Below are 15,383 nucleotides of genomic sequence, written 5' to 3'. Positions count from 1 at the left end.
TGGGACAGTGAGTCGTGTTAGGGCCTTCGACATCCTTCTTCAATTTGGCCCAGATCGGTCCAGATTTGAATATAGCTGCCATATAGACCGATATGCCGATTTAAGGTTTTGGGCCCATAATCGGCGCATTTATTGTCCAATGTTGCTGAAATTTAGGACAATGAGTTGTATTAGGCCCTTCGGCATCCTTCGTCAATTTGGCGCAGATCGGTCCAGATTTGGATATAGCTGCCATATAGACTGATCCGCCGATTTAAGGTTTTGGGTCCACAAAAGGCGCATTTATTATCCGATGTCGCCGAAATTTGGGACAGTGAGTTGAGTAATACCCCTTGACATCTGTTTGCAATTTGGTGCAGATCGGTCCAGATTTGGATATAGCTGCCATATAGACCGATCTCTCGATTTAAGGTTTTGGGACCATAAAAGAGCGCATTTATTGTCTGATGTCGCCAAAATTTGAGACAATGAGTTGCGGTAGGCCCTACAACAGTCCTCTTCAATTTGGCTCAGATCGGTTCAGATTTGGATATAGCTGCCATATAGACCGATCTCTCGATTTAAGGTTTTGGGCCCATAAAAGGCGCATTTATTGTCCGATTTCGCCGAAATTTGGGACAGTGAGCTGTGTTTGACCCTTCAGCAGCCCTCTTCAATTTGGCCCAGATCGGTTCAGATTTGGATATAGCTGCCGTATAGACCGATCTTTCGATTTAATATTTTGGGCCCATAAAAATTACATTTATTATCCGATTTTGCTGGAATTTGGAATCGTGACTTTTATTATGTTTTTCGACATCCGTGTCGTACATGGTTCAGAATGGTTTATATTTGAATATGGCTACCGAAAATAGCAGTATTTTGTTCTACAAAATTGAACAATGACTTGTACTTATTAGACCTCTCAATATCCATGTCGAATTTGGTTCAAATCGGACCATATTTCGAAAAAGCTGCTATGGGGGCATAAATTATGCATTTTTCACCGGATTATGACGAAAGGTAGTTTACATATATACCCGAGTTGGTGGGTATCCAAAGTTCGGCCCGGCCAAACTTAACGCCTTTTTACCTGTGCCAAGCTATCTTAACCTTTCCTATAAACTTCATTTTAATCCTCGACAACTATGTGAGTGGCCCATAATTTTTATTCCATTACCAGGCCTACCTCGTCTGTAAAGATTTTACAATGTTGCAAAACAAATAGATATGCTATTTATACTCTTATCGTTTTCTATAAAGTTGTTGCTTTTGAGCCTGCTAAGGACTACAATTCCGCTGTTGATGTTTCTGACTGATGGCCAGATGGCTATAGAAATGTGGATAACTTCGAGGAAAAAATCTCTTGCCTTTTTTCGCCGAGTACTTGTAAAAGGTGTGTACACAGAGCCATAGGCAGGAATCGAAAAAATGCAAGCCATACCAACTGGCTTTTCTTTCCCTCCACAGACGGGAGTGGATGCATATTTGTTTTGTCTGTTGTACCGAATGTGTGCTGCTTGCATACGAAGGCCATGAAGGCGATGCCAGAGAACGAAAAAATGCTTCGGTAAAAAACAGCATTTATAGGCAAGACTGCATTCACAATGTTTATCATCAGATATGAAAGTGCTTTTAAAAGAAATAATTGTATTAATTTATTATGTTGATGGGAGTCCGTCATTCTTTGTGGGCTGGCTATAATTGTCTGCTTTACAATTTTGCAACTGCAACCAGATACACATCACAGAAGGCAAAAACGAGGACTGAGTAGTTTAATGAAATGTTGGGAAATGCAGAATATGAGGCAAAGGAAGACGAGGCACAAGTCCTAGGAAGACTTATAAAGACAATTTTTTTGATGAAAATTTTCTATGAAATTTTCTCTAAAAAGAAAATTTTGTATGAAATTTTCTCTAAAAAGAAAATTTTTTATGAAATTTTCTCTAAAGAGAAAATTTTCTTTTTTTCTCTAAAGAGAAAATTTTCTATGAAATTTTCTCCAATTATGGAGAAAATTTTTATGAAATTTTCTCTAAAGAGAAAATTTTTATGAAATTTTCTCTAAAGAGAAAATTTTTATGAAATTTTCTCTAAATAGAAAATTTTTATGAAATTTTCTAAAGAGAAAATTTTTATGAAATTTTCTAAAGAGAAAGTTTTTATGAAATTCTCTAAAGAGAAAATTTTCTATGAAATTTTCTCTAAAGAGAAAATTTTCTATGAAATTTTCTCTGAAGAGAAAATTTTCTATGAAATTTTCTCTAAAAAGAAAATTTTCTATGAATTTTTCTCTAAAGAGAAAATTTTCTATGAAATTTTCTCTAAACAGAAAATTTCTATGAAATTTTCTCTAAAGAGAAAAATTTCTATGAAATTTTCTCTAAAGAGAAAAATTTCTATGAAATTTTCTCTAAAGAGAAAAATTTCTATGAAATTTTCTCTAAAGAGAAAATTTTCTATGAAATTTTCTCTAAAGAGAAAATTTTTCTATGAAATTTTCTCTAAAGAGAAAATTTTCTATGAAATTTTCTCTAAAGAGAAAATTTCCATGAAATTTTCTCTAAAGACAAAATTTCCATGAACTTTTCTCTAAAGACAAAATTTCCATGAACTTTTCTCTAAAGACAAAATTTCCATGAACTTTTCTCTAAAGACAAAATTTCCATGAAATTTTCTCTAAAGACAAAATTTTCTATGAAATTTTCTCGAAAGACAAAATTTCCATGAAATTTTCTCTAAAGGCAAAATTCTATGCGAATTTTCTAAAGACGAAATTTTAATTAAATTTGTCCAGACAGATTGACAAAATTAATATATCTCCCTCCTATCAACAAAGTTGGTTGTGAAAAACAGCCAACTCAGTGATAAGTAGATTAATGCACCAAGAAAAGGGGAAATTTTCCAGAATTACCGCTCCTTATGGATGAGCTGTACAAAATTCGAGGAAACATTGACAGCAGCAGCCATAAACATTGTTTACGCTGCAATGCAAAAAGAAGTGAGATAAGTAAAAGCGTGCTAAGTTCGGCCGTGCGGAATCTCATATACCCTTCACCATGGATCGCATTTGTCAAGTTGTTTGCCCGGTATGTCTTTACAGGCAAACAAGATTAGGTTAGGTTAGGTTTAAGTGGCAGTCTTCCATCTGACTCACTTAGACTTTTTGGTCTAAGGAACAGAAGAAGGTAGAAGCCTTCTAGTTCCTACCGTTGAACCACCCAGATCGTTCTAGAAAACCCAACAACTTGTGAATGTTCACATCCGTTAAATCAGACAGGTTCTCAAAGAAGTGAGAACCTAAAGTGGAACTCCTTCTGACTGCTAGGGCGGGACACACACACCCAAGGTGTTTTATAATCTCTTCTTCTTCGATGTTCTCACAGCTTCTACAAAAGTCGTTGCTGGCAACCTTCACTCTATCAGCATGTTTTCCGATTAGATAGTGACCTGTCATGACGGAAACAATGACTGAGACGTCTTTTCTAGCCAATGACAGCAAAGCGGTAAACCTCTTCAAGTCTAGATAAGGCCACATAGTTTGGGAATGCTCACAGCCTCCTCTTTGTGACCATCTATCATTCATTGCCCTTCTGGCCTGGTCCTGAAAATTTAGCTTATATGTCGCAAGAGGCATACCCACAGATTCCAGTATCCCTGGAATGTGTAGGGTAGTTCCTAGTCTCGCAAGCTCGTCCGCTTTACAATTCTTTGGGATATCTCTGTGGCCCGGTACCCAGAACAGGTGAATTTTGATCTGTTCAGCCATCTCGTTGGGAGATCTGCGACAGTCAATGGCGGTTTCGGTGTCCAGAAACACGTTCTTAATGGGTATAATGGCTGCCTGGCTGTCTGAGGATATATTTATGCCAAACGTTGTTATGACATTATATTGGAGCCATTCCACTTCCTCTTGATGCACACTGCAGTGGCCGGGTAAACTTGTCGATATGACCAGTTGGGAGTTAAGTATGAATCTGATATCCATTTTCGGGGAAAAGGGTTTGGCTACTCCAATCCACCAGCAAAACCAAGAGAATGAAGTAAAACTAACATCCAAACTTTAATGGGCGGACCTTCCCCTTACCCTATTTTCTAAAACGTCAGATCTCAGAGTGGGGTGATTTAGGCGAAATTTGCTTTGTTTATAGTAACTCAAAAACAGAAATTTAGTGATCTTATTTATGGTGGGATATCTAGGGGGCCGCCCCACCTCCAAAGCCCGCCAAATGGAAATATTGACCAATAACGACAATATGGGGCTCAAATGAAAGGTATTTGACACTATAGCACACGTCTCATGTATGAGAGTCCTCATCACCCCCAAAAATACCCCCATACTGGACATATTTATCGACCATAGCAATATAAGGCTCAGATGAAAGGTATTTATGAGTAGAGCACCAATAAGATATCCACATGGGGAGGAAAGGCCGTACCAGCACCCCAAAGGGGACTTATTTCCTGACCTTGCCAGAATAGGGCTCAGATAAAATAAGAGAGTGAAAGAAAGCACAGTGGAGCGGGCCCTGTCCAGCTAGTACTACTTATAAAAGGGTTGCCCAAAAAGTAATTGCGGATTTTTTAAAAGATAGTAAATGCATTTTTAATAAAACTTAAAATGAACTTTAATCAAATATACTTTTTTTATACTTTTTTTCTAAAGCAAGCTAAAAGTAACAGCTGATAACTGACAGAAGAAAAAATGCAATTACAGAGTCACAAGCTGTGAAAAAATTTGTCAACGCCGACTATATGAAAAATCCGCAATTACTTTTTGGGCAACCAATACATGAAACCTATAAATCTTGCCAGACTTTAATTTTGCATACCTTTTGAAATATTGAATAGATCCTTTTAAGATTTTCTTACGATACAATCTAAATTGTGGCTTCTACAGCCTTAAAAGTCCATATCGGGTAAAATATATAAATGGGAGCTATATTTAAATCTGAACCGACTGGACCGTCAAATAAAACAACTGCCACTAAATTGTATAAAAATCGGACCAAAACTGTGGATGCTACAGCTTAAAAGGCCATATCGGATGAAAAAGCCAAGCACCGTCTATAGGAGTATATTCCGGAGATTGGTTTGTATGTGAGCTATATCAGATCTTAGACCGATTCAGGCCACACTTAGCACTTATGTTGTAGGTCATAGAAAAAGTCATTGTGCAAAATTTCAGACAAATCGGATCACAATTGCACCCTCGAGAGTCTTTGGAGGAATAATCGGGAGATCAGTTCATATTGCAGCTACTAGCTGGACTAGGCCTGCTCCGCTGTTCCTTTTTTTGCTTTATATGGAACAAAATTTTGCTTGCAATACCTTTCATTTGAACCACATACCTTTACCTTTCGTTTGAGCCACATATTGGCATGGTCGAAAAAATGTTTACCCTTTGGGGGTTGTTTTGGGGAAGGGATGATGCCTTAAATCCATGGTCCTTCATTTGGATATCAAATTCGTATTCTACTCCCAAATACCTTTATTTATTGCGATGGTCAGTAAAAAATAGCTGTTTGTGGAGTAATTTGGGAAAGGGGTAGACCCCCAGAAAATTGGTCCCGAAAGTGGTAATCGATTCTTACTCGACCCCAATTCCTTTCATTTAAGCCCCACATTGACTTGGTCGGTAAATATGCCCGATTTAGGGGTGTTTTGGGGAGTGGGGTGGTCCCCCAACCCCTAAGCCCTGAAAATATATCAGCAACGTGCTCTATTCTCATATATTCGAACCCCATATTGCCATTGGCCTCAAAATTGGATATCAAATTCGTTTCCTAATCTCAAATAACATCCACTTAAACCCCTTATTGAAAAAGCCAGCAAATATGTCCGGTTTGGGGTATGGGCCCAAATGAATATGAATATCAAGCTCCACAGTCTGGAAGACCCAAATTGTCTTGGTGAGCAAGTACGTCCTACTTAGGAGTTGTTATGGTGGTGGGACGTCCCCTAGACAGTTGGTCCCGAATGTTGATGTCAGATTCATGGTCTACTTCCAAATATGACCGGTTTGGGGGGTGTTTTAGGGGATGGGGCGGCCACTCAGTGATTTGGCTTTGAAAATATATATCAGATTCGTGTTCTACTCTATTACCTCTTATTTGAGCCTTATATTGCAATGGTTAGCAAATACTTCCTATTTTGGTGGTGTTATGGGGGTGGGGTGGCCCCATAGACACTTTTCCCGAACATTGATATCACATTCGTGCTTTACTTCCAAAGACCTTTCATTTGAGCCCCATATTGCTTTGGTCGTAAATTTGTCTTCTTTGGGGGATGTTCTCGGGGATGGGCGGCCCCTCAAACACTTGGACCCACATCTGGATATCACATTCGTGGTCTACACTCAATTACTTTTTATTTAAGACCCATATTGGTATGGTCAGTAAATAAGTCCTGTTTGGGGGGTGTTTTGGGAAGGGGTGAACCACCAGAAACCTTGTCTCAAATTTGGATATCAGATTCGTATTTTATTTGCAAATACCTTTCATTTGAGTCCCATATCCCCATGGTCGTTAATAAGTTTGATATGGGGGTGTTTTGGGAGTTACGTTTTCTAATCCTAAATACCTTTCATTTGAGTCCCATATTGTAGTGATTGGTATATATATACATATATATATATATATATATATATATATATATATATATATATATATATATATATATATCCATCACAAATTTGGATCGCACCACCCATCTCCGAGATCTGGCGTTTCTGAAAATTAGGGTAAGGGGGAGGGTCCGCTTCCCCTTCAGATATCAAAAAATGTAGTACGCTATTTTCACCACGGGATCATTATGCACCATCAGTGAAAATTTCAAGAAAATCGGTTCAGTCGTTTCTGAACAAACAAACACAAATTGATTTTTATATATAAGATATTGGTGTTTGGACCGATTCGAACCATATTCGTAAAATCGGGTAATCGGTTTATATGGAAGATATATCAGGGTTTTAAACTGATTCAAACCGTGCTTGGCTCATCTGTTGAATGTCATTGGAGAAGCCATTGTGCAAATATTCATCCAAATCGGATAAGAGTTGTGGACTCTAGACGCTCAAGGAGTATATTACGGAGATTGGTTTATATGGTACCTTTTTTAGGTTTTGGACCGTACATCTGTTGCAGGTCATAGTGAGAGTCATAGTGCAAAATTTCAGCCAAATCGGATACAATCTTCGGATTTTAGAGGCTCAAGAAGACAAGGTCCGAGATCGGTTTATATGGCTGCAACGTCAAGTTATGAACCGATATGGACCATTCTTAGCACAGTTGTTGGAAGTCTTAACAAACTATCTCGTACATAATTTCAGCCAAGGTGGATAAGAATTGCGCCCTCAAGAGGCTCAAGAAGTCAAGATCCAAGATCGGTTTATGTGGCAGCTACATTAAAACAAGGACCGATATGGCCCATTTAGAATTCCAACTGGCCTACAATTACAGGAAGTATTTGTGCAAAATTTCAAGCGCCTAGTTGTGAATCCTTATAAAGTTAGCCTGCTTTCGACAGAAGGGCAGATGGGCGGACAGACGGACGGACATGGCTAAACCGACTTAGTATATGAAGGCAATCAAAAATATAAATACTTTGTTTGGTCTCAAATGAATATTTCTATGTGTTACAAACGGAATGACGAAATTAGTCTGCCCCCCCACCCATCCGATGGTGGAGGCTTATAAAAATATTTAACAAAGGCATGCATTTCCGTTTGAAGATGGCAGCACAATGTACAAAAAAATAACGCATTTAATTTAAGCAATAAATGTTTCCTTGGTCATATCATGTTCATGTTCACATTCTCCCTTAACGAACACCATGTGGCAATGTTTGGGGATCAATTTTCAGGATTTCATATATCAACGTATCGGTCGAAGAAAGCAGGCAAACGTCCATTGTGGATAAGGGAGTGCAAAGAAGCAATAAATCCCTTCAATGTAATAAATTAAGACCTTACAAAATGTCAAATGCCATTTGGTAAGGCATACATATTTCTTTTCAATGTCGAATGTGAAGGGAAGGAGTATGAATTGAAGGGAAGGAGTATGAATTTCTTTTCAAAAAAAAAGAAGAGTGGAAGTACAATGAAAAAATGTCACCAGATAAATGAAAAATAATTCGCAGTTCAAATTGCCATTAACTGTTTGATGCAGCAAGGACATTAAGCTGCATTCTGGGAGAGTGATTTAAGTTGCTTTAGACATTAAAGTTTGGATGCTGAAAACTCTCAATGGTGGCCAACATCAATGGAAAATTGCAAATTTGCCCATGATCATTGCATTAAGGAACAGGGGGCAAACTTCTCACAAATCAATGAGTGCTGTCCGATTCAAGTTTAAGCTCAATGATAAGGGGCATCCTTTTTATAACCGAGTCCTCACAAATGTCGCCAGCATTACATCAGTTTAAGAGACATACGTCAGTTTAAGAGACATACGCGTTTTTGCACGGCTCCATTAAATTGAAGTTTATTACCTGTTCCCGGCCTGGCTTGAACCCAACAAAGAAACACCACAACCACGGCTGCTTCGGAAGCTCTGGAGCATGGAATGCTGAGGATGCATTGACTGGTTTGGCTGATTTCCTTGTTATAATTTCAACAAAAATCTTGAGAATCGGCGAAAAAAAGTTTATTTTATTGGAAGAAAATTGGAAAAGTCTCTCTCACGCTGTTAACCGGAAGATTTTTTTGCACTTTCACCACTCTGTAACACAACAAAAACAGCTGGTACGCCTGACAGATTTTATGTGGTATGTTCAGTAGGTCTACAAGTAATGCATGCAAAATACAACTGTATAATCCGAGACTTGTCACATAACGTAGAAACGATTGTAGGACTAATCGCACAACTAATCATCCGAGTCCACATCTGTAGTACAATTGAGTCATTCGAACCAATTATTATTGCGCCTTAAAGTATACTTCATATTATAAAAATCTAAAGCTACAGGATAAATAATCACTAGATATGCCTAACACACCTGTTGCAAGCACATCCCAACAAACAAAGCGTAAGATAGGCGAAACATCACCAGAAAATAATAACATGGCAAAGAAACCTGTTGGTAGTATGGAGGTCAGTGAACTTATGGAAATTATGAAATTCACTATGAATAATATACTTGAAGAGAAAATTAAGAATCTGCCCACCAAACAAGATATGGAAGATGTTAAAGCCGGTATATCATTTGCAACTTCTGAAATTGCCAATCTGAAGACTGAAAATATTCAGTTAAAACAGGAAGTGGAATTGCTCAAGAACAAACTGGAAGAAAGCGACAGGAATGTGGCATGGTTGGAGCATCAAATACAAAACACAAAGCTTGTCTTTAAAAATATTTCAAAAGATAAGCCTGCTCTGAATATAGTCAAACAGATATGTAATGACATGCTAAACATCAACCCCCCTATAGCTTCGGCAAGAACCCTTTATGAACGAAACGGATTGCAAACTGTAATAGCCGAGTTCCCAAATGAAAATGCAGTAGTTGAGGTTCTGAAAAATACTAAAGCTTTAGCAGGGTCTGCAATCTCAATTGAAAGAGATCTGAACCCTAGAAGGCAGAGAAACAAGATAGCTATGCTGCTCATAAGAAAGTCAATTCTCGAAGAATCAAGAAAACATAAAATCGTAGTTAGAGATGATAAATTAAACATCAATAACAAGTGGTTCTATTGGAACAGCGAAAGAAAATTAATGTGTGGGCGAGAAGAGGGGGAGTCCGTATTAAAAGAATTATATGGGAATGAACTGACAACAGCATTCTACAATAATATTTTTGAAAAAATTGCGTCAAAAAACTAGATGATCTCCAAGGGAGACAAAGCTCAAAGAAAAAACAAAATAATATGGAAATTAAAATTATATCGTACAATGTAAACGGAGTATCAAATAAATATTTGTTCCCTAATTTTTTTAACTATCTAAAGGAGTTTGAAATCATTATCCTCATAGAAACACATATCACAGCACAAAAAAGATCTCAAACCGAAAAATACTTCCCCGAGTATGAAATATATTGGGTAGATGCCATAAAAATAAATAGATTTGGTCGTGCTATCGGCGGAGTATGCGTAGGAGTGAAAAAATCTTTAAATAAAGCAGGCATAAAGCATACATTTATTCTTAATCAGACACTCTGTGGATTACAGATTATAACAGAAAATTTTCAACTGTTGATAGTTCCACTCTATATAAGGGGCTCAGACTGGATACGAGAGTTTGCCCTAGCAAAATTGTTCATGGAAGAAATGAAATGCGAAAACCTTATAGTGCTAGGTGATATAAACGTTAGAATAGGCGAATCACAACAAGGCATTGTTGATCTATATAGAGATTCGTTCCACGCATGTACTGGGCCGAGAAAGTCTAAAGATAAAGAATTAAATACGAATGGACGAAGGTATATCGACTACTGCAATGAACATAACCTGGTAATTCTAAATGGCCAAACATTAGGAGATGAGGACGGTAATTTTACATATTTGAGCAACACCGGAACCTCAGTAAATGATATATGCTCAGTATCCATAAACATGCTTCAATATGTGGAAAGCTTCAAGGTGGTAGACAAAATCTGGTCAGATCATTTGCCAATAACTCTTAACCTAAAGCTAAACAACACAGTAGTCCCACAAAATAGGCTCAATTTACTACCGAAGCTGCATTGGAAAGATAGTCATAAATTGCAATACCAGGAAAACCTCACCGCTAATCTGAGCTTACAATTAATGTCCAACAATATAACATGTCTCAAGCACATGACAAATACAATTGTTGCATCGGCAGTTCAGCAAAACAAAGCGCAGCAGTACGTACCACAGAAAAAGTGGTTTAATGATAGATGCTACTGGGCAAGAAGGAAAACATTTGAAATCTTATCGAAATTTCGGAAATCATCGTCGGAAACAGATAGACAGGCATATTTGAGCGCAAAAAAAAGATATAAGGACATTTGCGAAGTATCTAAAAGAATGTACTACGCCAATATCTCTGAGAAACTAAATAATACATCGAATGCAAAAGAATGGTGGAGTTTAGTAAGAGAGTTAAATGGCCAGGACTTTCGTATCAGTCATACTTTATCCGCAGAGATACTTAGAACCCATTTTATGGAACTGCTCAGGCAGGAACAATCGTCTTTGAGAGTTCATTACGCACCTGCACTGATCGTAAACGACATTCTAGATAAAGACATAACATTAGAGGAAATTAAGTATACCCTTGCCAAAACAAAACCGAACAAGGCGCCAGGTGAAGACCGAATTCCCTATGAATTCTATTCAAATGCTACTGATGAATTCCTGACCCAGCTTGCAGCAATTTTCAACAAGATCTACACCGAGGGCAAAATTGAGGAAGAATTTCAGAAAACAGTTATATTCCCTATTCACAAAAAAGGCAGACTCGATGATGCATCGAATTATAGAGGTATATCCTTTATGAATTCCGTGGCTAAAATATTCATGGGTGTACTAAATGATAGACTGGGACAATGGGTTGAAGAAAACAATATATTGGTTGAATTCCAGGCAGGTTTTCGAAAAAACTATTCTACGGTGGACAATATATATAATTTAGCTTCGATGGTCAATATCAAGCTGGCGGAAAAGAAGAAGGTTTACGCGTTTTTTGTAGATTTTCGAGCGGCATTTGACAAAATTTCACGAAACTTACTTTTCTACAAATTAAATCAGATTGGCATCTCTTTCAAATTTATAAAGATGATAGAAGCTGTCTATCAAAACACTCAGTCAGCAGTGTGGACTGGAGAAGAGCTGTCTGGTTATTTTGATACAGAATCTGGTGTAAAACAAGGGTGCTTACTATCGCCATTATTATTTTCTCTTTATATAAACGACTTAAGCGATGCACTGGAAGGAGGTGTAGATATAGAAGGCATAAACATAAAAACCCTGCTGTATGCTGACGACATAGTAATTTTAGCGGAGGATTCAACTACCCTGCAACAAATGATAGCAAACTTGGAAGAATTTTGTAAAAAATGGAGCTTAATAGTCAACACTGAGAAGTCTAAAATCATGGTATTCCGAAACGGGGGAAGACTATCACAGCAGGATAAATGGTTCTTCCATGCAGAACCATTAGAAGTGGTATCAGAATATAAGTACTTAGGGGTGGTACTAACGCCCAAAATGAAGTTCTTGAAGCATATTCAGTCCCGGACAACACAAGCTAAAAGTGCTATAAAAGCAACATGGAAAAACTTCTTAAAGAAAGACGAAATATCCCTGCAAGATAAATGGAACTTGTACATGGCGGTTTGCAGATCGGTACAGTCGTATGCAGCGCAGGTCTGGGGCTATGAATATTTTGAAGAAGTTGACCAATTGCAGCGTTTTTTCTTAAAAACTGTTCTTAATTTGCCAGACTCTACACCAAATTATGCTCTCTATATGGAAACAGACTTACAAGAAAGTCATTTATACACACTGGGACTGCATTTGAAGTATATATCTAGTACGTTGTACAGATATAAAAGGGATAGACTGCCGCATAAACTTACACTTATAATGGTCCAGAAACAAATATTTTGGGTGAAAGCTTTAAACGACATTCTAAATGAGCTGGATATGCAACCATTGGTTGGAAATATAACGCAAGGTGAATGGAACAGTATGACTAATTCCATCATAGATTCACTATCGCAAGCTAACAAGCAAAGATTGCTGCAGAAAGCTTTACAAAGCAGGTCACGGTTTTATAAAAACCTGGATTTCACAAGAGGGTGTTTGTACCTAAATGGCGAATATAAAGTTAAGGACATTACGTGGATATTTAAAGCACGGGTCGATTTGATATACCTCAATGCTAATCAAAGAGGCTTAAATTTGGTTGACAACGATTTGTGCACGCTATGCAATTTGAGGGAGAGAGAGACAATATACCATTTTCTTGCCGTATGTCCCATACTAAGAAGCCAACGCATGCTTTTCTTTCACAGGCCGACGCTGACAGAACCTGAATTAATTAGCATCTTAGATGGAAGAGAGGTAGCAGACTGGGATAATCTTATAAAATATACCAAAAATGCCTTACAATACCGAAAGCTAATATTAACCGAGTACGCCTAATACTATTAAGCATAGACTAAAATGTCCCTTAAACACAGCTTTGAAAATGTTTCTTTAAATCCGGCTGACGACTTGAAGTCATAGCCGTAAATCTTTATTTTGATGGATTAACTCTGAAATACGCTAATATATTGCTTTTATTTTATTTTAAGTTTATTTAGACATTATTGTATTGAAAAAGAAAATAATGAATAATGAAATAAAGATTACTACTACTACTACTACTACTACTACATTAGGAGAGGATAAGTGCCGCTGAAAAAATGTTTATGGTGTTCTCGCCAGGATTCGATCCAGGCGTTCAGCATCATAGACGGACATGCTAAACGTTCCCCAACAGTGGTCTTCAAGCCGACAGCAATGAGGCGATACAAATACGATGTGACGCAGTCCAATTTAAGAGGGGCAAACAGCTCTCATATGTATATATCGCTCGATTTTCACTCCTAGAGCCACTGCAAGCACATTTATTAACCAATCTTGCCAAATATTGCACAACGCTTTCCTCGATGACTACCACAATGTACATAGAGTTTGGTCAAAATCGGTTCAGATTTAAATATAGCTCCCATATATATGTCAGTCCGATTTCCAGTAATATTGCAATAAAATGGTCTCTTGTTAACCGATTTTCTCGAAATTCGGCAGGAGGGATTTTCTTATGACTCTCAATATTACTGGTGAATTTCATAGAAATCGGTTCAGATTTAAATAAAGCTCTCATATATATATATCGCCCGATTTTAACTTCTAGAGTCACAGCAAGCGCATTTATTGATTCATTGTGCCAAAATTTTGCAAAACGCTTTCCTCGACGACTGCTCTAGTATCTGAGGAGTTTGCTCGAAATCGGTTCAGATTTAGATATAGCTCTCATATATATGTTCGTCCGATTTCCAGTAATATTGCAATAAAATGGTCTTTTGTTAACCGATTTTCTCGAAATTCGGCAGGGGCGATTTTCTCTTGACTTTCAATATTACTGGTGAATTTCATGGAAATCGGATCAGATTTAGACATAGCTCTCATATAAAGGGTGATTTTTTTGAGGTTAGGATTTTCATGCATTAGTATTTGACAGATCACGTGGGATTTCAGACATGGTGTCAAAGAGAAAGATGCTCAGTATGCTTTGACATTTCATCATGAATAGACTTACTAACGAGCAACGCTTGCAAATCATTGAATTTTATTACCAAAATCAGTGTTCGGTTCGAAATGTGTTCATTCACCGTAACGTTGCGTCCAACAGCATCTTTGAAAAAATACGGTCCAATGATTCCACCAGCGTACAAACCACACCAAACAGTGCATTTTTCGGGATGCATGGGCAGTTCTTGAACGGCTTCTGGTTGCTCTTCACTCCAAATGCGGCAATTTTGCTTATTTACGTAGCCATTCAACCAGAAATGAGCCTCATCGCTGAACAAAATTTGTCGATTCACTGAAAATGATTTCACTGAAAATGATTCACTGAAAATGATTTGCAAGCGTTGCTCGTTAGTAAGTCTATTCATGATGAAATGTCAAAGCATACTGAGCATCTTTCTCTTTGACACCATGTCTGAAATCCCACGTGATCTGTCAAATACTAATGCATGAAAATCCTAACCTCAAAAAAATCACCCTTTATATGTTCCTCTGAATTTGAGAAATATTGCAAAAAATTATCATTTGTTATCCGATTCTGTCGAAATTTTCTTATGACTCTCAATGTTACTGGTGAATTTCATAGAAATCGGCCCAGATTTAGATATTGCTGTCATATATGTATATCGCCCGATTTTCACTTTAAGAGCCACTGCAAGCGCATTTATTGACCAATCTTGCCAAAATTTTGCACAACGCTTTCCTCGACGACTGCCACAGTATCTGAGGAGTTTGCTCGGTATCGGTTCAGAATTAGATATAGCTCCCATATATGCGTTCGTCAGACTTTGGGTTATTTGCCATAATGTTGTCATTTGTCAACCGTAGTTTTTACAGTTTGAAACTATTTGCTCGCCGAGGTCCATCAAAATTGGTTCAGAATTGAATAAAGGTCCCACATTGTACTTATAGGGTAGATGTAGGGTATTATACAGTCGGCACCGCCCGTCTTTTGCCCTTCCTTACTGGTTAGGGTATTTATAAATTTTCACATACTTTGTTAATGAAATCATTTTCTAATAATTTTTTGATGATTTCGTATTCTCTGTATATAAACCTGACGTTCTGATCTCATAAAATCGAAATTTAGTTATATATAGCCGATATATAGACCGATCTCCAGACTTAAAGTCTTGAGGCAAGA

General features: G+C 37.5%; 1 protein-coding gene across 1 annotated transcript; it reads left to right on the top strand.

Annotated features, from left to right (window-relative positions):
* The first annotated feature begins 8,963 nt into the window (after positions 1–8,963).
* On the top strand, positions 8,964–13,090 carry LOC131996042 (uncharacterized). Its single transcript, XM_059365468.1, has 2 exons — positions 8,964–9,719; positions 9,926–13,090. Exons 1-2 carry the CDS (start codon positions 8,964–8,966, stop codon positions 13,088–13,090), a joined length of 3,921 nt encoding a protein of 1,306 aa, XP_059221451.1.
* Positions 13,091–15,383: the final 2,293 nt, after the last annotated feature.

This window comes from Stomoxys calcitrans, chromosome 3, assembly GCF_963082655.1.
Source record: "Stomoxys calcitrans chromosome 3, idStoCalc2.1, whole genome shotgun sequence".
Lineage (NCBI taxonomy): Eukaryota > Metazoa > Arthropoda > Insecta > Diptera > Muscidae > Stomoxys > Stomoxys calcitrans.
The sequence above is the reverse complement of the archived record's forward strand: the minus strand, read 5'-3'. Positions and strand labels throughout refer to the sequence as shown.